The sequence below is a fragment of the Podarcis pityusensis genome (genome assembly GCF_964106645.2).
Source record: "Podarcis pityusensis genome assembly, chromosome: 2".
Classification (NCBI taxonomy): Eukaryota; Metazoa; Chordata; class Lepidosauria; order Squamata; family Lacertidae; genus Podarcis; species Podarcis pityusensis.
In genome coordinates, this window is record NC_138029.1 from 43,114,736 (window position 1) to 43,136,805 (window position 22,070).

Consider the following 22,070-nt stretch of genomic DNA (forward strand, 5'->3'; position numbering starts at 1 on the left):
ATGGAGTGTGGATCATGTACAGAATGACCTCTGCCAGGTTGACTTGGGATTTGCAGTGGGAGTTCAAGGTCTCAGTTCCTGAGCTTTCTGCCAGTTTTGGACCTCATTCTGAGGCTCGATAATCCTGGGACCTCCAGGCATCGATAAATCACATGAAGTTTTTTCCTTCTCTCTATCACCCACCTTTGGGATTCTGATCCTATCTGTAGGTGCTAGAAACCCCATTTTGGGCAAGCCCTATCTATAGCTGGCAGGATCACACAGGATACATGGAGTGGCATTTGCAGAGGGGTTGAGAGCAGTTGGCTCCAGTCCAGAGGAAGGTAGAGAAAGAACCTAAGAGCTCTGCTGGATCCGACCAATCTAGTTCAGCATCCAGTTGTCATTGTAGCCAACCATAAGGACAGGCCTGGCTGCTGCGTGACTCCTGTCCTGAAAGTGAAAAGTGACCCTGCATCTTAGAGGACTCACCCACCCTTTCTCTCTACTGACTCGCTGCGTTTGTTCAGGATGAGGCGAAGGCTGAGGAGGAAATGGCGCAGAAGCGCGCAAGCTTCCTAGAGAGGCAGCAGCGACGCACTGAGGAGGCGAAGCGCAGGAAGCAATGGCAGGAGGCGGAGAAGGAGAAAAAAGAGGAGGAGGCAAGGTGAGGTTGGGATGGGGGAAGCCACAGGGTCCTTCTCATTCTTGGCCCTCTTTGTAGGCATGGCCATGGTAGGTGCTTCTGCTGTGGCGGGAGGCCTTGTGCTTCCAGTATTCCACCCCCACCCCCAGCTCTATTTGGTTTCTCCAGTTCACATGCTACACCGACACTTACAAAAAATGGGTCACTCAAGTAATGCATCTATAACTACGGCTTCATTTGTTTTGTATTGGTTCTGATGCACTGGGATTTCCCATTGTGTGGAAATGGCTCTCATGTCACAGTGGGGCCTTGTGTGAATGGGGCCCTTTTCACTCAATCTTCCAGGGTTTCCACCCCCCTGCACACCCTAAAACTGGAGAGATCAGCCCACTTGTTGAGCTGCAGTGCACTTTAGTATGATGTTGAATCCTTCCTCCTATAACTACAAAATGTCTGCTGGGCTTGTAGTCACTTTTAACCTCTGGCTGTGTTCTTGCCTGTGCTTCTCCAGACAGCGGCAGGCAGAGGAGCAGCCCCGGCAAGAGGAGGAAGTGGTGGGGCCGAGGCGCGGTGACTTCACCCGCCTGGAATACCAGCGGCGCCACCAGCTCAAGCTGATGGAGGACCTGGACAAGGTGCTGCGGCAGAAGCCCACCACTGTGCGCGCCCTCAAGAAGGGGCGGCCCAAGACCGTCTTTTGTGACGACTCTGCCCTCGCGCGCAGCCCCGTGAAAGGCCTCCTTGGTAAGAGCTGTGGCTAGTTGGGAGAGGAGTTGGGCACGCTCTGCAGGGCGGCGGAAAACTTGTAAACGCAGTTGCCATGTGTCACGGTGGGACTAGAATGCAAAGGGACCGTGGTTCAGGAAAGGGACAGCTGTGGCCATGTAAACTTTGCCCCCATCTCCTGATCATGTGCCTGCCTATTCCTAGGCTCCAAACTCAGCAAGGTGTATTCCCAGTCGACACTCTCGCTTTCTACGGTGGCCAACGATCCTGGCAACTCTCTCTCCATCAAGAGGTCTTCTCGGTGAGTTTGTAGTACTTCTCCTTAGCCTTGTTACTCTAACGCATTAAGAGGGCACAGGGAAGATGCAGAAACCCTGGCAGTGTGCTCTAGGGTGGGTGGGGTTTGGGTTGGCCTTCTAGCTAGTAGCAGGCCCAAGGAAAATGGGTTTGTGCTGCGCTTGCAGAAGTTAAGGTGAGCACTTCTGTTTTGCAGAGCTGCATCTCCTTCTGGGCCAATGTCCCCCAGCCGGTTGCTGTCCAACCAGAACCGGGAGCGTGACTGGGAGAACGCATCGACCGCCTCCTCGCCAGCCTCCATTCCAGAGTATACGGGTAAACCTCTTGCTGTCTCAGTCCTCCCTTCCAGAAAATTCCTGCTTTCCTCCTGTGACACTACAGAGGGGCCTCTGCTAGATCCCCTTCTCCAAATGCACTGGCAAAGTGTCTTGATCTGGTGCCTGCTCTGCAAGGGCATCAAGAGACCTCTAGATCCTTTGCCTTGTCTTGCCAGGGCTGCCTTCCTTAGGGAGCCTCGTGAGCCTGTCTTCTCTGCTGAACTTTTCTTCTCTCTGCAGGGCCCAAGCTGTACAAGGAGCCCAGTGCCAAGTCCAATAAGTACATTATTCACAATGCACTGTCTCACTGCTGCCTTGCTGGCAAAGTCAATGAACCCCAGAAAAATCGCATCCTGGAGGTAAGCTGAGGGGGCAATAACGTGGGGTGGGATGGCAGGTTGTTAAATGGCTGTGGGCTGGGCAAGATGCATCCTTCGCCCTCGTCTTGCTGAACTGTGCACATCATGTAGATATCCTCCTCTGATCTCTGTGAATTTGGAAGAACATCATGTTGGCTCCAGCTCCTGACTCTGCATGGGCTTTGTAGCTATAGACGTTTGCCTTTGCTTAATACAGCAAGGCCTCACCTTCCGCTGTTAGAAAATAGTGGCATAAAAGCATCACACTGGCTGCACCACTGAGAGATGTTAATCATAGAACCCCATGTACAAAGGTGTTTGGTCACCTTCATTGGCTGTGAGCCTAGTGGCTGTTGAACCGTACTGTCAGAAGGTAGGAGAGCCCCCTACCCTCTGAAGAAATCTCCCTTTTCTCAGTGGAGATCAAGAAAATCATGTGTGACAGCTGCTGGCTCACAAGAACTTAGAACTGTACATGTTTGTTGTTGGTTCTGCAGACATGTCTAATGTTGGAATGTTTTATGTGCCTCAACTTGATTCTTACTCCTGTTTTACATGCATCTTCCTCACTGCCCCCCCCCCCCCATTTTAGGAAGTAGAGAAGAGCAAAGCCAATCACTTCCTCATCCTGTTCCGTGATTCGAGCTGCCAGTTCCGGGCGCTGTACACCCTGTCGCCAGACACGGAGGAACTGACGCGCCTGGCAGGCTACGGGCCGCGCACCATCACTCTGGCCATGATCGAGGGCATCTACAAGTACAGCTCTGACCGTAAGCGCTTCACGCAGATTCCCAGCAAGACCATGTCCATGAGTGTGGATGCCTTCACCATCCAAGGACACCTCTGGCAGACCAAGAAGCCAGGCACCCCCAAGAAGCCAGGCACCCCAAAATAGCCAGGCCTTTCCAACCTCAGTCCGTCTACTGCTTTTCTCTGCCTGGACTTTAGAGCTGCTACTTGTTAGGTTGCCAGCCAAAGTTGGATATATGGAACCCTACACATAACCTTCCAAAATGGGTGGCTTGTGTAGATGGGTCTGTTAAGCAGGGGGCTACATCTTGTACTGGACCAGCGTTCTCTCTGGCTGTATCAGAGCCACACAGGAATCTTGTGCATAGTTCTGATGCCTGTTCTAAGGAGACTACTTTTGGGGGGGGGGGGGTGTTGTTGACAGATGCTCTGGAAACTGCCAAATCCCATGATAATCTAGAGGCTCAGAGTTGCCATAGTGACACTGCCCTACATGCGGCCTGTGTGCGCTCGTCTGGGCTCCTGCATGCTCTGTCTGCCTCCAGCCACCACCTGAATGTTGGTCCACCACCACAGCAATGAAGGGTCTCTCTCTCTGACTCCTGCTTGCCTGGGGAACGGGGCCCAGGCCTTCTTTGGTTCTGTTTGGGGTTTCTTGTTTCCCTGGGTGCCCCTGTTTATATTTATACATACTTATACATATATATATAGATATATATATATATATATCTTGGAGCTATTTAATGATTTTTCAATTATTTGTATATAAAAAGGAACAAATTGCATTTGGAACAGTGGGGCAGGGTGAATTTGTATATGGAGATAGGCATGGTGGGGGGAGGGTAGCACAGAACAAGGTGTGTGTGTGTGTGTGGATGGATGTTTCCTCCTTTGGCGTTTTGTCTTTCTTCCTTTCCCCACTTCCCCTTTGGGCTTTTTTTTCCTGCTCCCTTGTTCACAAGGGCTATTTGGTGTAGGGATGGGCAAAGGCTGTTTACATGTCATAACTTTTTAGCAGGCATTTTGGGGGATGGCAGGGAGCCTGTGAATTTGGCAAGCTTCAGCTGGCCATTCTCATTCAAAATATTTGGAAGCTGGGAGTTGCTGTAGTCACAGAGCAGGCCTCTGTGGATCCTGAACTGAGCTGCCAAATGGAAAAAGCAAACTCCTACCTGCTCTAGGAAGAGAGCAGGCTCCAGCCTCTTCTTTCCTTCCTTCCTTACCAGTTTAGAGCTGCGCCTCTGGGCTGTAGCAGGCATTGAATGTAGGCTGCTCCTTCAGTTGTCCTCCCCAAGAGCCAGAGGAGGCCTGGGCACTGAGGGGCTTCTACCCTCTTTTCTTTCTCTTCTCCCCCACCCCCTACCCGGCCCACTTGCTGTTTGGGTCTTTTCCTCCGCCTCCTGCTCTTTTGGGGCTCTCGAGGCAGAGTGCAGGAGGGAGCTGGGGGAAGCCAGTCCTGTTCAGCTTGGGGTTCTGTCTTGTTCAACTTTATTCCAGGTCTCTCGTGGTTGCTTGTTGATGACCGAATGTCATGTAGGTGTTTGGGGATACAGTATAGTGCAGGGTTGGTGTTAAAAAAAATTTAAAAGGGCAGGTGGGAACTTTGTCCCTGGCTGCTTAATAAAGTAACTTAAATGAACTCTTTGCTGGTCATTACTTTGGTGTACTTCCATCCCACACAGAGTGGGGTGAATAAAAGACACTGGAGGCAGATTGTGTCTCTGGTTTTGAAAGCCTGCCTTTCCTTTCTCTCTATAATTGGCTTTAGCCTGTGCCCATTACTCAGCTGTTTTGGATAGCAGCGCGGAGGCACGGGCAATAGGAGTCTAGCCATTTTAAAGCCTTTTTTGTCGGATGTTTGTGCACTTGTTCCATGTTTAATGCAGGGTTAGAACTACTGGGGTGTGACCAGCTGCTGTTTCCTTGTTTGGGTTTAATTAAGCGTGGCTTCCTTGAAAGCAGCGAAAGTTTGGTAGGTGTTCAGCTGGTTGGTAGAAGGAAGTAAGGACATTCTCCCTGTTCCACCCAGCTATTTGTTGGACTTGCCCCCATGAGCATGACCAAGCAGGACAGGAATATACTTAAGAACAGGACTTGGGAGAAACTGCTATAGCAGGAAAAACAAATTATATATTGGCATTCACGGAAGGTATGTGGTAACAACCTCATCACTACTGCTTAACCCCCTTTCCTTAATGCTCATTGTTCCTAAACATCAAGAGCTTATTCACAAGTCTGTTTTAAGCTGCCAGGATCTTATGAAGTAACTGTTGTCACAACAGTTAAGCTAGTGAGAGAGGATGAATTCTTATCAGCAGCACAGTTAAGGAAATTCCATTAGGAAGGTGAGGGTTAAGCACTCCATTGTATTGAACATGGAACTGAACTGAAAGCAGTGTTTGACATAGATTGAAGAAGCCCCTTTTATTACACTTTTTAAGCTTAGGAGAGTTAGCATTTCAGTAATGAAAAGTATGCCAAACTAGCAGCTGGCAGTGCAGGTTACTTATTCTTGTTTACAGCAGCTGGCATTGTTGCCCACCTTTTCTCATAGAGCTGGAAGGGACCCTGAGGATCATCCAGTCCAACCCCTTGCAATGCACAAATTTGTAGCTGTCCCTTACGGGGATTGAAACTGCAACCCTGGTGTTGCCAACACCATGCTCTAACCAATTGAGCTAGTTTCCCATACAGACCTAAACCAGACATTTGATAAAAAGATTTTATAAATAGCAACATGACAGAATAGAAAAGGATACTATCAAGGAAAACAAACAAATTACACCAAGCCCAGCTTATACAGATACGACACTTGTAGCCCTAGTTCAAAAACAGTTCATCCATCTGCAGCTGCTCAATCATCCTTAAGGCCTCCAAACACAGCGGAAGGAACACTCTTCTGCTCCAGCTGCACCTCTGTAGGAGAGAAGATTTGGGATAATCAATATAAAGCAAGAACAGTCAGATGTCAGGCTTAGAGAAATGACTTTGCTGGGTTGGACCTCAGCATTCTAGCAACCATTTCTGATTTGTGCAAGAACTAAGCTGAACTCTCTTTTTCACACAAAAATATACTCTTAGTTTTGCCAAAAGTATCTTCAGCAATCCCCCTTTTTCTTGTGTGGAGACTTTTTAGAGACCTGGCAGATCAGAAACCCTTGCTGTCCTGTTGCAAATCACCTGGAGATCTACTGGTAAACCCTAGTGTACTTTGTGCCTATTCGCTTCAAAACCTAGACCATACAGCACCGTCTCTTACTTACCGTCAGGCTCATTATCCTCACTCTCATCTCCATCATCCAAATCAATGTCTATCTCATCAGGATTAGCCTGTTTGGAGAGTTCAGCCAGCTCACTGCGGGAAGCATCACTCCTAGAAATAAGGAACAAGAAACTGGTGAATCGTACAGGAGCCAGCACAGTATTATTCACACAGTGACTGCCCCATGCCTATACTGCAGGAAACAGGTCCATCCTGAGAAGATCAAGCTGGCTTTACAGGTTCACATGTCTCTTCTCCACTGCAGGCTGCAACTGAAAGCCACTAGATAAGCTACACCAACTATTAGAACCTGCAGCGTTAACTCAACTCTACAGCTTCACTATCCACATGATCATAACGCATTAAATGCATTTGGTTTCACTGTAACAACCATCAAGGCAAAACAGAACAAAAATGCATAGTGAAGGGACCAATGGAGGTTAAAACATAAGTCACACCATTGCTACATTTCTCCCTCTACCCTGATCTGCAAACTCTTAATCCTGTTTTGTGTTCCTTTCAGGCTTTAGTCTAATGTCAATATCTTAGACTTCTCACCTTAACGTTTAGCAGACAAGACTCCAGGTTCAAGTCACGTAACAACAAAGCCCAGCCTGGGTCTGACAGTGTGTGCCTGCCACTACCCAACGGAGCCACAAGTTTAATCATGATAAGAACTAGAATTCCACTACCTATCCAAATTGAGTGCATGTGGACACATACAGAATTTTAACATAGCAGATGGGCAAACTGAGCAGTTGTTTAAAAATGTCTCTTCCCCCACCCAACAACCACAAAAAAACCCTTTGAAGTAGTGGAGACAGTAGGCACAAGGTGGTTTCTGTGGCCCTGGCTATACTTCTGTGTCTCTTCTACTACCCAAATTCCAGGGGGAAATATTTTTAAAACCTCTAACCAGAACATACATGCATTAAGGTAAAAAATAATGTACACTCCACATTAAATAGATTCTGTCTACTACCTAGTTTCTCATGGCAAGAACACTGCATGTTTTCCTATTTCCAGCAGCAGCTACCTAGTGCTGCCATCCCTACTTCTACAACTCTCCAAGCTTACGACAAACAGCTTGGTTCTTGCCCAACCTGAAATATGACCCCTGGTGTATTGCATGCTGGGTGGTGACCTACAGCGAAGAGGTTAAGCAAGTCTCCCTGGCCTGCAGTACACTCACCTGACAAACAGGATCTTCTCCTTAGCTTGGGGCTGATCTCGCTCCGCTTCAGCTGCCAACTGCTCCGCCCGCTGCTCTAACAGTTTCATGTCATCCATGCCACTCTGCCCAGGTGCCAGGTCAGACACTGAAACCGAAAGACAAGCAGGAGGGAAGGGCAGAGGAAGGGTTAGAACGGAACAGGAGATGTAGCAGCAGACACCCCTCTCTGCAGGGACCTGGGGGGGGAAGAGAGAGACCTACCTGTGCCCGTGGCATTGCTGTACACCTTCAGCATCTGAGAGGCCATGAAGTTGACTTGTGTGTTGTAGGTCGCTTGCACGCTTCGTTTAATGCGAAGCATCTCCCGGATAGTGTCTTCGTTCCCATGCCGGATCTCAAATTCCTTCCATGTCTGCCAGAAATTGGCAGTAGTCTGGAAGGAGAAGAAAAAGTGTTTTGAGGGGTGGGGTGGGAAAGAAGGCAGTCACTGCGCGGTTCAACTGGAACTTCTTCCTGCTTCACTAGTCTTTCCCCTGAGTTCTGCTATGGGAAAAGCAACACGGAGGTGTGTCTGTGTACAGTGGTACCTCGCAAGACGAATGCCTCGCAAGACAAAAAACTCGCTAGACGAAAGGGTTTTTTGTTTTTTGAGCTGCTTCGCAAGACGGAAACGTCTTGCAAGTTTGTTTCCTTTTTCTTAACACTGTTAATACAGTTGCGACTTGACTTCGAGGAGCAACTCATAGAACGCGGCGTGGTAGCCTTTTTTGAGGTTTTTAAAGACTTTGGTGATTTTTGAAGCTTTTCCAAAACTTTCCCGACACCGTGCTTCGCAAGACGAAAAAAATCGCAAGACGACAAAACTCGCGGAACGAATTAATTTCGTCTTGCGAGGCACCACTGTGCAGAGATGAGTTGTGCTGTGTATCTTCTGCACCAGAAATGGAAATCCTTGCATCTTTGCGATAAATAAGTTATACTAACGATAATAATAATAATAATAATAATAAATAATATACTAATGATGCTGATAGAGTTATCCTTGAACATAATGGAGAGCTAGCTTTTCTCACCTTCCCACACTAGGTCCTAAAATGCCTTGCTCAGGCAGATGTATGACTAGTTCTCTAGTGTGTGGGAGAGATCATAGAATTGTAGCGCTGGAAGGGTCCCCGAGGGTCAACTAGTCCAACCCCCTGCAACGCAGGAATCGCAGCTAAAGAACCCCTGACAGATGGCCATCCAACTTAATTAGAAACTTCTCACAAAGGAGAGTCCACCAGGTGACTTACTCGGGGATCGCACATCTGCGAACAGTAGGAATAGATGGCCCGAGCTCGGTCTATTTCGCCCAGCTTGCACTCCATGTCGGCAAAGCGCAGGCACATCTCCCGAGCGTGTTCATCTGTCAGCACCTGCAATGGGGATACGTGTTAACACTGCACCCTGCCCGTCAATGTTTCTAAAATGGCTAACGAGTTAAAAACAAAAGCATCCAAACACATATTGCAAACCGAAAGGGACACAATAAGAGCGCAGCAGCAGAAAAAGTTGAATTGATGTTAGCAGTCCTGTTGCATGATGACAAAGATTTGCGTGGACACGAAGTGAGCCTCCCCAAGGGCAGCCTTCCAAAGGTTGGGGGTCACAATCAAAGGGACTGGCTCACTCTCAGCTCCTGAAGTGGACCTCAGAGCACAAGCAGGTATCTCTGGGAAATGTCCCAAGCTGTATAGGGCTTTATAAAAAGGTAGCACTCAACACTTTGACCTGTACTGAATAATAGCAAAAACAGCATATTGCACAATATCCTCATAGTTGTAATAGTGATTACAGAAGCTGTATTTGCATTTACCCCATATCATATAAGGGAACACAATCCTATTCAGCCATTACCTAGCAGACTACTTCCTCTCTAGGCGAGGGCAAGAGCCAGTGTGGTGTAGTGGTTAAGAGCGGTAGTTTCGTAATCTGGTGAACCGGGTTCGCGTCTCCGCTCCTCCACATGCAGCTGCTGGGTGACCTTGGGCCAGTCACACTTCTCTGAAGTCTCTCAGCCCCACTCACCCCACAGAGTGTTTGTTGTGGGGGAGGAAGGGAAAGGAGAATGTTAGCCGCTTTGAGACTCCTTAAAGGGAGTGAAAGGCGGGATATCAAATCCAAACTCTTCTTATCCTGGAGTTTTAAACACAGTGTTATTTATTGGGAAAGAAGTAACTAACCTCAATAGCCTTTTCATAGATGCTACGTGTGTGCGTGACCCCATAGATTTCAGCTGCTCTCTTGATGTAGATATTGTACATGTCATACTGCTCCGAAGGCTGCACAGCCTGAGTGGCCCTCTCATACACTGCCATGGCATGGCGTGCCAGCCCATATTCTTCCTCCAGTTTGGCATACAGCAGGTAGATAGCTGTGAACAGAGAAGAAATTAAAGCAAAACTACATTCCTCCCCCACCCCCAATCTTCGGATCAACTCTTCTCACCAAGACATTTTGGCCCTGTATGGACTACGTTAGTGACACTCCAGATACCATAGGAAAAGTTTTAAATAAGCACTGCCCCAAGGGAGAATTATTCAGATTGCCCTCTTGCACTGAAGAGGATGTGACAGAGATGTTCTCTCCATCTCAATGGCTCCTGCTGGACAGGAACTTATCAGGCCTCAATACAGATTGGCTACCCTAGGGGGTGCCCTGCAGATGTTTTGAACTACAGCTCCCATGATCCCAGACTACTGGGCTAAGCCAGCCCAGCTGAGGCAGATAGGAACTGTAATCCACAACCTCTGGAGAACACCACAATGGCAGCCACTGGGTTATGGATGCAGATGCCCTGTGGCTCGCTTTGGGGGCAAGTCCTCTAGCTTTGGCCTTGCTGTTTCCTGTATCTCAGCTTCCGTTGCCCAGGAAAACAGGACTGGGCATTTCCCATTATCTATCAGCTCCCACCTCCAGGCTTTTACTGCCTCTGCTCCCTTGCAACAGAGCACAGTTCCGCTTACTTTTAGCATATTTCTGGGGGCAGCCATCTAGAGCCTGTTCAAAGAGGTCCCGTGCACGCTCCAACTTCTTGCCACCATAGCGGTCGGTGAATTTGGTAAGATAGGTGTTCCAAATGTCATACACGTTTGGCCACTTGAACAATGAGATGCCCCTCTCATACGCCTGCCGGAGAGAAGGAATGGTAAGAAAAAGACAGCAAAAGCTTTCTTGTTGGTATACTCTTGCTTATATGAAAACCACCATCAGGTGATTGTGGTCTATGCAGTCCAGTACTATCTGCTCTGGCTGACAGCAGGAACCCACTATCTCCAAAATAGATAAATCTTTTCCCAGCTTTGCTACCTGAGGGTCTTTTAATCTGGAGATGCCAAGGAATGAATCACGGGACCCATTAGCTGAATCCTACCCCCCATGCTAATCTTTCCAAAGGTTACAGAGATGTAGGATCTGCATAGTTCCGCTCTGCTACCTAAGAAGTACACCACACACTGTAGATATTTTGAGCCCAAGGTCCTCTCTCTCAAGCTCCACAGCTTGCAGCAGGCAGCTTTTACGATTCAGTGGCTCCCAAACCAACCAGATGGGCAACTTCCCACTCCCCCAGCTGCTATGAGAGCAGACAGAGGTATTGATATGGCCAACTCACCTTGAAACTCTCTTCAAAGTAGCTGTGCTCTTCCAGGAAGAGGCCATAGTTAATGATGATTTGTGGGGTGGCAATGCGCAGGTCCAGAATGCGGTCATACACAGCTTTAGTAGACTAGGGGTGGTAACATAAAGAAACTTCAATATTAGGCTGAACCACAAAGAGACAGCTGAGTTACAGAGACAGCTTGAGGCCCTCAGTCACTGTTCCTTCCCCAGCTATGCCCAGAGATATAGAGGGAGGAGATCAGGAGGGAGGAAACAAGCCCCTGTGGTCAATACAGGCCTTTTAATGCAGAGCTGGCAGGGCTGCTGCCCACAGCTGCTCAAGGCAAGCGGTAAACAAGGCTCCCTATTACCGTCAAAGGGAATCAGTGGGCCCCAGTTGGATTGTCAGAAAATAAGGGAGCAAGAACTGTAGTGCTTCTCATGTAGTGTACTACTTCACATGTAGTGTACTACTACTGTGTGCTTCACATAGTGTTTTATTTATCGATTAAATTTGTCAACTACTTTATCTTGTCCAAGGCAATCCACAGCGACTTGCAACCAAACAGACAATAAACCTCACATAGATACATTAAAACCAAGAGAAAAGGGAAATGCATTAAAAATATCCCAGCGCCTTCTAAAAGGCTAGCTAGAAATAATCATGAAAAAAGGGGGAAACATTGAAGGCAGGAAAGAAGTCAGGAGAGCGCAGATAAATATGCTGAAAGAAGCTATGGGTACCAAAACCCACTCAGTTTCTTGAAGTAGAGACTTCGCTTCAGGGAACAGGAAGTCAGGGGCTTGAGTTGTGCAAGGCTGCTCTGCTACTGACTCCATGTAACAGAGCCAGTTCTCTGGGCCCTAATGCTACTCTCTAGCCAGGCACAGGAAGCAGCTGATGGAGCAAGACAGCCCCCCTCGCCATGCCTCAGAATCATACTATTTCAAAGCCAAAGCCATGGTGAATGGGGAGGAGAGGAGGGTACAGTCTCTAGAATAGCTTTAAGGTGACTAGGAAACAGTGAGGGTCTGTCGTTTTGGGTGGTTCAGAAGATCTCAAAGTATAGCATTAGCTAGCAAACCAAGAGGTCCACGGAATACCTAACCACTGATTTTGTGCCACTCAAAAGGCAAGGAATGCCAATTCAAAAACCAGCTCATTTGTGCGTGGCTAAAGCTTTTTTTTTTAAAAAGATGACTTTTGGGAGGGCTGATGAAGTGGCAAAAAGTCATTCACTTTCTGCACAGCTTGTCCCAGTGGTTAATCCTTTTGCCTGCTAAACTGGAGCCAGGTTTCTAATTTGTCTTTAGTCTAATTCCCAGATGTTGACCCTTATTCTGTCTTTCCCTGCTAGTTCAAGGAGACATTTACTGCCTACAGTACTTGCTTCCTTGGATAGTTCTCAGACACTTCTGGACAGAAGGCGATTAAAGCTGATTGAATAATACTATAAAAAACAGCCAGAGAGAAGTGCCATGATAGGAAAAAAGAACAGAAACCTAAAGCTAATGCTTTTCCTGTCTGGGTGAGGCAGGCTTCCATGACTGCTCCAGACAGGAAAAGTCGGCGCTTGCCCTTCCCACAACTCCAGAAGGCTCTGGCAGACAATGGAGGCCAGGAAAGGCCACTTACCTTGAAGGTGCCAAGACTTTCTTCCAGGTCAGCCAACATAGACCAAACCTTGAGGGACTTGTACACACGGTTCTGCACAGGTTCTGAGGAATCAAAATACTCTGCTTTCTTAGCTGGGATGGCTGTGGCTTTCTGAAGGAACAAGAGAAAACAGATGCCGGTGAATGTAAGAGAAGCCTATGGAAGTCTAGCAGCACATCCTGATGATTAAGGGTAGAATTCATATAGCACTAAGTGGGGTATGCACATGGGGAACAAGGCCTGCTCAAGCAAGAAGACGTCCTCCCTTCTCCCCGTGTGCCCTCTAAACCTGTTCTGAGGATCCTCTAACTTCCAGAGCAGATTTTCTTTTGGTGTGTGTGAGCGCAGAGGAATCCTGTTGTGGGAACAGACCTCACTTTGCGCTTGCAACAACTTAGTTGAATCCCACCCTTAGAATGTATCTCTCTCACTCTTTAGATATAAATTATCTCTGCAGACAGGAAATTGGGTGGCCTCACATTGTTAGAAATACAAAAGCTAAGAAATCTTGGTTTCCTGCTTTCTTATTTAGCCACAGCGCACCATTCAGCTAATAATGGTGCTTCCCTGTGATTTAACCACTAGAGCTCCAACTCCATTCAGGGAGATGTGGACAGAAGAAAGGAGTCTTGTTTTTGACTGCATGACTATACGCCCTTAACTCCGAAGTAATCCTCTGGAAACCCAAAAAGCAACACTTCTGGATTATCAGATGCCTGCCGCCCTATTTCTGCTCACCCGCAGGATGCGCAGCGCTTGGTCATAGTTCTCGTGCCGCAACTCCATCTCGCCATATTCACACCACACACTGGCCAGCTCATCCACTTGCTTGAAGTTGACCTTGGTAGCCTTTTCAAAAATGGTTCTGGCCTGGGAACAAGTAAGGTAGGCAAGGTGAGGGGGAAAGCAGGGCCAGAAAGAGCCCCCAGTTTCAGCATCTCCTCCTCCTGGACTGGGCTATGTGGTGGGGCAGGTCATCCGAGTAATGCTGCATCACCAAGGATGGTGGCTTTCCGGAGTTTGGGTTAGATTGACTGAATATAAGACTCACTCACCACAACCAAAATTCCTGAATCAATTTACAAGAAGAATGAAACACAGTAACAAAAATGCATGGAGTTAAGCCTGAGGCAGCTGTGGTGAAGGGTCTGTTGTGCTTCTGGGCAGCAGGCAGGAAAGTAAGGCAGGAAACATTTCGAAAGGCAAAGACAGAGCAGCGTTAGCCTCCCAAACCCATGCATCACTCACGTCTTCGATCTGTCCATTGACCTCGTAGAATTTGGCAAAAGAAACCCAGAGCGTATGTGTCTTTCCGGTGGCTTTAAAGGGGTCGACAGTCTGCACTGCTTCTGTGTATGTGTTGATGATCTGGAGGAAGCAGGGAGAGAGGTAGAAGAAAAGAAAAGATTGAGCTCTGGCAGGTTCCTAGGTCCCTTCCTTCCTGTACGGTTTGGTGGCTGTAGCTGCGAAGCACAACACAGAGGAAGTGAGAAGTGCCAACTAGTACAACCCCAATAAAGCTTTTATTGTGAAAAACGGCCTGCTTCTCAGCAGATCTAGAAGGCCACGGGATGGTGACAAGTGGGAGAAATGGCTCTCCATTTCCAGCTCAGCCCTGTGTGGCAGGTCAGTCTTCCAGGCAGCAGCTTAATTAGACCGGCATGAGTACCAGTCTATGAATGCCCTTCTGAGCAAACGTGGAAACTCCAGTGTGCTGAGCACCCATTAGTAGACAGAAGCTTTTTGAAACTTCATGAAATTTGCTTGGGGTGGAGGGAGCCCCAGTGGACAAAATGCTGTGTCAACTTCCATCAGTGACATGACCAACGTTGGGTGGCAGCAACTCCTTGGAGGGTATTCATATTCAGCTCCATACCCAAAACTTCGCTATTCATTACTGATGCTGCAACCCAGTGTTTAATACACGCTAGCCTGAAAGTTCAGCAGCTCCCTCGTTCCCAGCGCTGGGTCTGCTCATGCAATCCCTACTGTGGGGATTTCCTTACCTCGCGAGGTTTGCCTTCATACAGCTTCACCCGCTTGTGCCACTCGTGGACGTTGTGAGGATTCTGGCGCAAGAGGACACTGTTAAGAAGCAAGGGCCGGCGTGTGATCAGCTGCTCAAAGCGAGCCAGGCGCAGCTCCAGGTCCACGTCATCTGTTTCCCCAGGGGGGCAAAAGAGCAGGAATGAGAGATGGTGCAGGAAGGCAGCTACTTGCAGCTGAAATTCCCCCTCTATTTTCTCACCTACACATTCCATACCTATAGCTATGCCCTGGGTTCCTTTAGGAGGAAGGGCAGGATTTTATATGAGAAGATATATATATATCCCAAGTTCCAAAGGATGTCCACAAAATGCAAGGATATGAATTAAGAATTGCTGGGTCCACATCCAATGGCCTTAGGAGAGGGAAGCTCTTTTAATATAAGGCTTTATCAATGACGCAACCCCAGGGAGAAACGTCCATCACAACTTGAAAAAGTTTAGGGAGAACTGAGACATCCTCAGGAGTCTCAGCAACTCTGGCATGCATTCTCCTAGATGCAGTCTGGAGAAGAATTTCGCTGCTCTTACCCTCCTCCTCACGTCCCATCTCAGAGCTGGTCTCCATCTTGGCAGCAATCATGCTCTCCTCAAATTGGGCGTAGCTGTCAAACACCTGAGTGAAATCCCGCACTGTCATCACAGTCTGTATGGCTTCTTCGTAGACATCGCGAGCCTAAGACAGAGAGGGTGAAGGAATTACTGTTCCAGTCTGCAAAGCAATGCCTGTGGTCTCTGTTCCCATGGCCAGCTACCAAGCAGCTTCGACTTCTCTAATGGTTTTCCTGGGAAATGTTCTTAAGAAAGCACAGATCACCACTCAAGACGTATCCAGTTATATGGAACTCAAAGCTTTTTCTTATTGTGGGAGGAAACGGTGGGCCAAGAGGAACTGCCTCTGGCATGAAAATGATCTACAAAGAGGTTATCTGGAACAGGCAACATTAACTTCCCATGCCAAGAAAGAGCAGGTACCCGCAACTCAGTCCAAAGTGACAACTGCATTCTAACAGCTTTCAGAGCTCAACCCTATATTTAACAGGGATATTCAGGCTGGGGGAAATCATGCACTAGGTTGCCCATCAAATCCAAAGTCTATTGGCTAAATCAGTAGTTTTCAACCTGGGGTGCCTTGAACAATAGTCAGGGGTGCTGCGGGCAACACTGGCCTCTGTCCCTCTTTCCTTCCCTCCCTCCTGATGCCCTCTTGTGTCTCTGCCTCCCAAAGGCTTGCACAGCTGTTTGTTGCAGCAGTCCTTGCTACAAGCTCCTCAGGCAAATGGTGCCTCTGTAGCCAGCCAGGGGTTGCTTCCCAGGCCCCTGTGGGGCAGTTTGATGAGGCATCTCTCTTGGGGGGGGGGGGGACTCAGAGACCAGGGGCGGCAGCTGCAGCTGCCCAGGGGAGAGGAGGCTGAGGGAACCCTACACAAGGGAGGGTGTTCCAAAAAGGGTGAGAGGCTGCCAGCTTGGCAGGCAAGGGGTGGCATAGCTGGGCTCCTGAGCCCCACAGGGGTGCTGCGGAAAGAATGCAGTTGGTCAAGGGAGCCGTGAACTCAAAAAGGTTGAAAATCTCTGGGCTAAATGCTTTTGCCTTTGATTCTAATTTGAGGAGGAATCAAGTTACAGGATCACCCAGAAGTTTAAACCTGAACAACTGAGGGCTTGTTCAGATGTCCCAAAGGAGGAAACACATTATTGAGTACTATTTCTCAGTCTCCTCCAGCTGTCCATGCATCACATTTTTTTCACCGGTTTGCTGACCTCGGTACCAATTAAAAAAGCAAACAAACCATGATTTCTAAAAATCTACTCGGCATGACATTAAGACATGAAAATCCTGCTTGTTATGTACAGTCACCCCAGAAAGCATTAGGATTCTTCTTTGTTTTCCCTAGTGACTTTTCACAAACTTGGAACACTTCATGTATTATGAGACACTATGAATTCTTCTGATGGGCAGAAAGGCAGAACAGAAATAATATAATAAAAGAAGAAAATCACAGGAGATACACCCACTACCCTTTGTCCCTCCTCTATGCTCAGTAACTTTCCTCTATTGCCAGTCTTCCAGATTCTTCCATTTCCATTTCTGTTTGGTGGCTTGTAAGGATTTCTGTTGGTTATTTTGCCTGCTGTTCATTATCTGATCCCTACAAGCTCAGTAAACGCCTTATTTAAAAGAGTGAATTAGGAGAAGAGTGGAGACAGACAATAGCTCTTTTTAAGTGAGTTCAAAGTGATCTAAAAGAGGCTTCCCTTCTGGTCAAAAAGGGTCTCAGAACAATAGAAACACCTATAAAGTCTGCTTAGTAGGGGTACATGTGGGTGGCATGTATTTACCATTACTAGCAGACTTTTGTTCAAACTGTCTTCAGCCCTTCATAAAAATTAATGTCTGTCTCCAACCCAAGATTTTCACCAAATAAAGGTGAGTTCTTGCTCAGACCAGATGAATAAGGAATTTAAGAGGAAATAGCTGACAGACTTGAACGTTACACTCTGTGCCATTTTGAAGTTCCCCCTGGGATGCGACTCCAGCCAAGTCCCTGCATCACAGCACAAACCCTCAGGCCTAGGTGACTACCTTCTCAAAATGCCCACTGCGGATGTAGTAGTCTGCCAAGGAACACCATAGCTTGCCCAGCTGGTCGGTGAAGCGAGTCAGGCCGCCCCGGATTATGGCCCCCACATTGAGCGACTTCACCTTGTCCGGATTCTGCGAGATGAGGTCACAGAGCTCGTGCCACAGCTGCAACGGAGAGGACAAGGTGTCAGAGAGATCTTGGCAACGCTGAGAGGCAGGAAAAGCATCAAGTGTACAGGTTGTTCGGCAGCAGGCGTCTTTGGATGAAGGAGAAGAGAGATCCTTCACATAATTTTGGAGGGCTGACTGCCAGCTACCATGAGCCTCACTTGATAGTTGGATTTCCCCTCCTTGGAGATGAAGCGTTCATCATTCACCACAGCAGCAAGGCGGACAGCAGCCTCATCTAGGCGGTCAATGGAGCGCAGGTACTCAATATATTCCTCAGCATTCTCCGGGCTCAGCTGCAACATAAAAACGCGTACAGCTCAGAATCCACCAGAATGCTGACAAGACCAAAATAGTGGCAGTAGAAGAGCTAATGTAGATTAATTGCAGCACTGCAAGAAGTGCCAACTCAAGGTTAGCTAAGAATACAAGGAGTAGCTTACAACCTTTTGTGCATAGTGTGTTAAAGCTAATTAAGATTTGTCGGGGGGAACAAGTGTGATTTCAACATGACAAAATTTTCACTTATTCCAAAATTAAAATAAAAAACAGCAGAAGATTAAACAGACTACTATCTACAGATTTAGAGCAGACAACATTTTGTAAAGAGGTGTCCTAGTTCAGGAGTCCTAAGAAAAGGGTTTCAGACCCAGAACCTCTCTTTAAGTCCATCTGCAATGCAGGATCTACTTAAACGTTGGCATATGTTCATTTATCCTCGCTGTAGGGTGATCAGATGCAAAAAAAGTACAAGCACCTTGCATCTTTACCAGATGTATATAAAAGGGAGTTGTAAAAGATGGAATTTGTCATGTAGGGCTGCAAAAAAACCTGCCCCTGCTGAAATTTCCTGTTTTGTGAAACTACTGAAGGTTAAGGGATTGTGGCTTCCTTTGCATCTGGTGTCTAGGTTTCTTTAAAAATAACAGAAAAAAGAAAATTATTGGGCGCTACTGATGTAATTTACAGCAAGTTTCTGCATCTCAACTCCCAGCTGAAGGCCAGTTCTTGGGTTAACACAATGAAATGTGCATTAGTATTTCTGGAAAACCTCCCTCATCTGATCTAGAGAGGTACCCAATTAAATAACACTTTTGTCCAATACTCTCCCTTTGAGAAGGGATTTCTCTTTGCTGAAAAAGCAATTTTATTGTTCTCTGTCATAAATGAAATCAATCAAATATTTTGGTGCTATTGAAGAATTTGTTCCACAGCCTTCTGATCTCTCTGTACCCTCTCTAGTCACTTCCAAACACTATGAGTACCCAAGTCAAATACAGTATAGTATTCCAGTAGAAGTTTTGCAAGGGCTATGCACAAGACTAAAAGCAGGACAAGAATTCATTCAGTGCTAATAATGAAAAGGAGCCTAAAAGAGAAGAAACCCATTTAGGCAGTCATTGCACAAGGAAGACAACACCTTCTCTACAAAGATTACGCAGATGGCTCAGAGGTGGAAGAGTTTGGTAAGACAAATTAGTTGCAGACATGTGGGCCCGCTTACCTTCAGGTACCTGCGATAGACCCGTACAGCTGTCTCGGGTAATGGATACAGGCGAACAAACTTCAGGTAGAGTGGCCAGATACGATGGTGCTGTGTGATGGGCAGGGCCCGGAGCGCTCGGTCAAAGGTCCTACGGGTGCGGGTGATCCGACACTGGTCCATAAGAAACTGGCAGTAATCTAGCCATATCCGAGGCATCTACAATCAGACAGATAATAATAAGAAAATAGCATCTCCCTTTGGGGATCCGACCAAAGGTTAACACTGTCCCACAGCCTGCTTCTAATAGTGGCTACACATATGTGACTAGGAAGTTCACAAGTGGGCTATGACAACATTGGCTTGCATCTAGCATGCAGCAGTCAAGCAAGTCACTGCCTCTGAATACAGCTGTTCCATTTTTAGAAATTCTGCTTAATGGACTCCACTAATTTATCTATTTCTTTATTCAAAAAGCCAACGAACTTACTTGCAAACTCCACACTTTGTAATACTAGAGTTGCCATACATCTGGAATTTCCCAGACATAGCCAGGATTTGGCCATCCGAAACAGTGTCCAACAACTTTTGTGTGTTTCCTTTTTGCTTATCCTAAACCTATTGCAATCAATTACCGTATTTTTCCGTGTATAAAGTAGGTTTCCCCCCTAAAAAATAATGTCCAAAATTTGGGGGCATCTTATACATAGAAAGAGCTCTAATTTCACTAGGAGACTCAAGTGCTAGTGTTTTGAATAAAAAAATCTCTACAAAATGGTTCATCAGTTTATAAACCCTTCAGTGCTTTTCGTTAAGGCTTTCTTAAGGAAGGAGCTCCCCCATTATTTTTATCATTTCCTTCCCATTGCTATGTGGCATCTACAACAGTTTCTGAGACAAACTCACAGATTTAGGCTAAAGATTGTTGTTTTTAAGAGAGCTGAAAGTGGTATACTGAAGCCATTATTGCATTCCACATATGCACACATCTGAGAAACAGCTCTGGAATGAAAACATATGTGAGGCCTTCAGATAGACATCGTCATAACCAGCCATAATAGCAGCCATTATGATTGACTCATTTTCCCCAGGCGTTACCAGCCCTCTAAGCATATCACTAACCACTGTACCTTGTGCATGAAGACAAGGGCACGCTCATGACAGTTGTTCACTTCTTCATAGCTGGGATCCGTTACACACTTGCTCTTTACCTGCTTCCGTCGCTGCTTGAGATAATTATACCATAGCTTGTAGCTGCAAAACACAAAAGGGGCAACTATTAATATTAAAGTAAAAGATGTTGCCATGTTGCTCCCAGCTCTCATTACGAGGGGAGTTGGGTGATCATAGTGCCTTGCTCCTGAAATAAACCAGGGAAACATCAACAGGGACAGCAAGGGGTTCCATCTGTTGAGGGTATTCCTGTCTGCTTTCAGAAGAGACCAGAAAACAGACCATAAGAAACTCCCCTCACCTCTGGAGAAGTTAAGAGTTAATCTTTCATTTAAATTTTTTATACAACAATGCCTTATGAAAATCTGGATTGAAAAAGGTTACCCTACTACCTTCATGCAGTTTGCTAAAGAACTTTACATAAAAGAAAGAGACACAAGTGCATACCTGCCTGGCAATTCCTTAAGAGCTCTCTCATAGATCAGATTCAATATATGCTTAGGAGCATTTTGCTTGAACTCAATGTAGCGGATCCAGCACTTGACAGAGAAGGGGTTGCGCAATATTTCTTCTTCATATTGCAAGTCTTCCTCTTCCTGTGTAGGGGTGAGGAGCAAGGCGATATAAATTTAGAGAGAGGATGTACTATTATATTTCTTTGTGCAGCACCGTTATAACTTAGGCACCCCAATGCTATCTTCAGGCTTTTGAAAAATGCTACCTAATTTTACATGTGAGCGTATGAAAAATGAACCAAAAAATCATCACTTCATACTTTACTGCAGCCACAAATTCACTAAGTAATCTTTAGCAAGTCTCTGGCCCCAGCTCTAAGCTCAAATGTGGTGGTGGTGGTGGGAATGTACAGTCTTACCTTACAGGACCACTGTAGGTTAGTAAGGACCAAAGCAAATATTATAGAGCAGCATTTCTCAATCTTGGGTCCCAAATATTGCTGGACCACAACTCCCATCATTCCTGACCACTGGTCCTGCTAGCTAGAAATGACAGGAATTGTAGTCCAACAACATCTGGGAACCCAAGGTTGAGAAAGGCTGTTACAAAGAATCATACAACAGCTGTCACTCTAAGCCTCTTCCTTTTTAAATGTCTACTTAAAATAACATAGAGTGACATCATGATAAACACCCCACTTTAACACCATAGGCTGGCAGAAGGAGTATGATGATGTCATATCACAATCTTTTTTGGTATTAAATGTTACAAGAAGGAGTGAGTCAAAGGGCACAAAGAGACAGCGGTTCTTTCTTGTAACAACACTTGGCCTGGCCATGAAATACCATACGGTACACGGGACATTTTGAGCACTTAAAATTCGCTGCACGAATGCAAAGTAGAATTATTGCGCAAGGCGAATCGCCATTAGCAGGATTACATCGCTTTTCCTTGACTTGGTTCAATCTTGAGGGGGAAGAACTCTGCACATGTTCGAAGGAAGCCTCGCCTTTTATTTCACCGGCGGGGGGGAGAGAATTAAGTTCTGTGGGAGAAAGGGAGGCTCGGCCTAGGCAGGACCCGTCCGAGCATTTCACCCCCCGACACCTTCCCACCGGGGCCTACTCACGAAAAAGAGCTCCCGCTTCCCCAACACCGTCTCCAGCTCCGGCATCTTGGACGCTACCCACCCCGAGCGAGCGAGGCGCACGGCAATGACGCACAAGCGCAGCTGCGGTTCAGAGCTCGGGCTCTCTCCTCCGCTTGCGTCACTTGGCCAGCCACAGTCCTATTGGTCATCCGACAGGGAGGGCGTTTCCTTTCCGTCTTCCGGCCGCCATGTTGCTTGCGGGAGC

General features: G+C 47.0%; 2 protein-coding genes across 5 annotated transcripts in view; one reads left to right on the top strand and one right to left on the bottom strand.

The window, feature by feature from the left end:
* CAMSAP3 (calmodulin regulated spectrin associated protein family member 3) overlaps window positions 1-4,713 on the top strand; it is a 45,130-nt gene extending 40,417 nt beyond the window's left edge. For all 4 annotated transcript variants that reach the window (XM_080996181.1, XM_080996182.1, XM_080996183.1 and 1 more), the window contains 6 exons: window positions 510-646; window positions 1,137-1,369; window positions 1,556-1,652; window positions 1,845-1,963; window positions 2,206-2,324; window positions 2,917-4,713. In XM_080996181.1, coding sequence (XP_080852307.1) covers window positions 510-646; window positions 1,137-1,369; window positions 1,556-1,652; window positions 1,845-1,963; window positions 2,206-2,324; window positions 2,917-3,219 — 1,008 coding nt within the window. In that variant the 3' untranslated portion in view covers window positions 3,220-4,713. The remainder of the gene's footprint in view (window positions 1-509; window positions 647-1,136; window positions 1,370-1,555; window positions 1,653-1,844; window positions 1,964-2,205; window positions 2,325-2,916) is intronic.
* A 1,069-nt stretch (window positions 4,714-5,782) lies between these two features.
* XAB2 (XPA binding protein 2) lies at window positions 5,783-22,029 on the bottom strand. The gene is given in 20 exon segments (XM_080996185.1): window positions 5,783-5,990; window positions 6,338-6,447; window positions 7,529-7,655; window positions 7,772-7,943; window positions 8,803-8,925; window positions 9,733-9,923; window positions 10,516-10,678; window positions 11,163-11,276; window positions 12,786-12,917; window positions 13,545-13,676; window positions 14,055-14,174; window positions 14,813-14,964; window positions 15,383-15,527; window positions 17,436-17,600; window positions 17,765-17,899; window positions 19,108-19,305; window positions 20,217-20,340; window positions 20,707-20,855; window positions 21,845-21,906; window positions 21,909-22,029. Coding segments are annotated over 20 exon segments (2,682 nt in total). The 5' UTR covers window positions 22,015-22,029; the 3' UTR covers window positions 5,783-5,928.
* Between the last annotated feature and the right edge of the window lie 41 nt (window positions 22,030-22,070).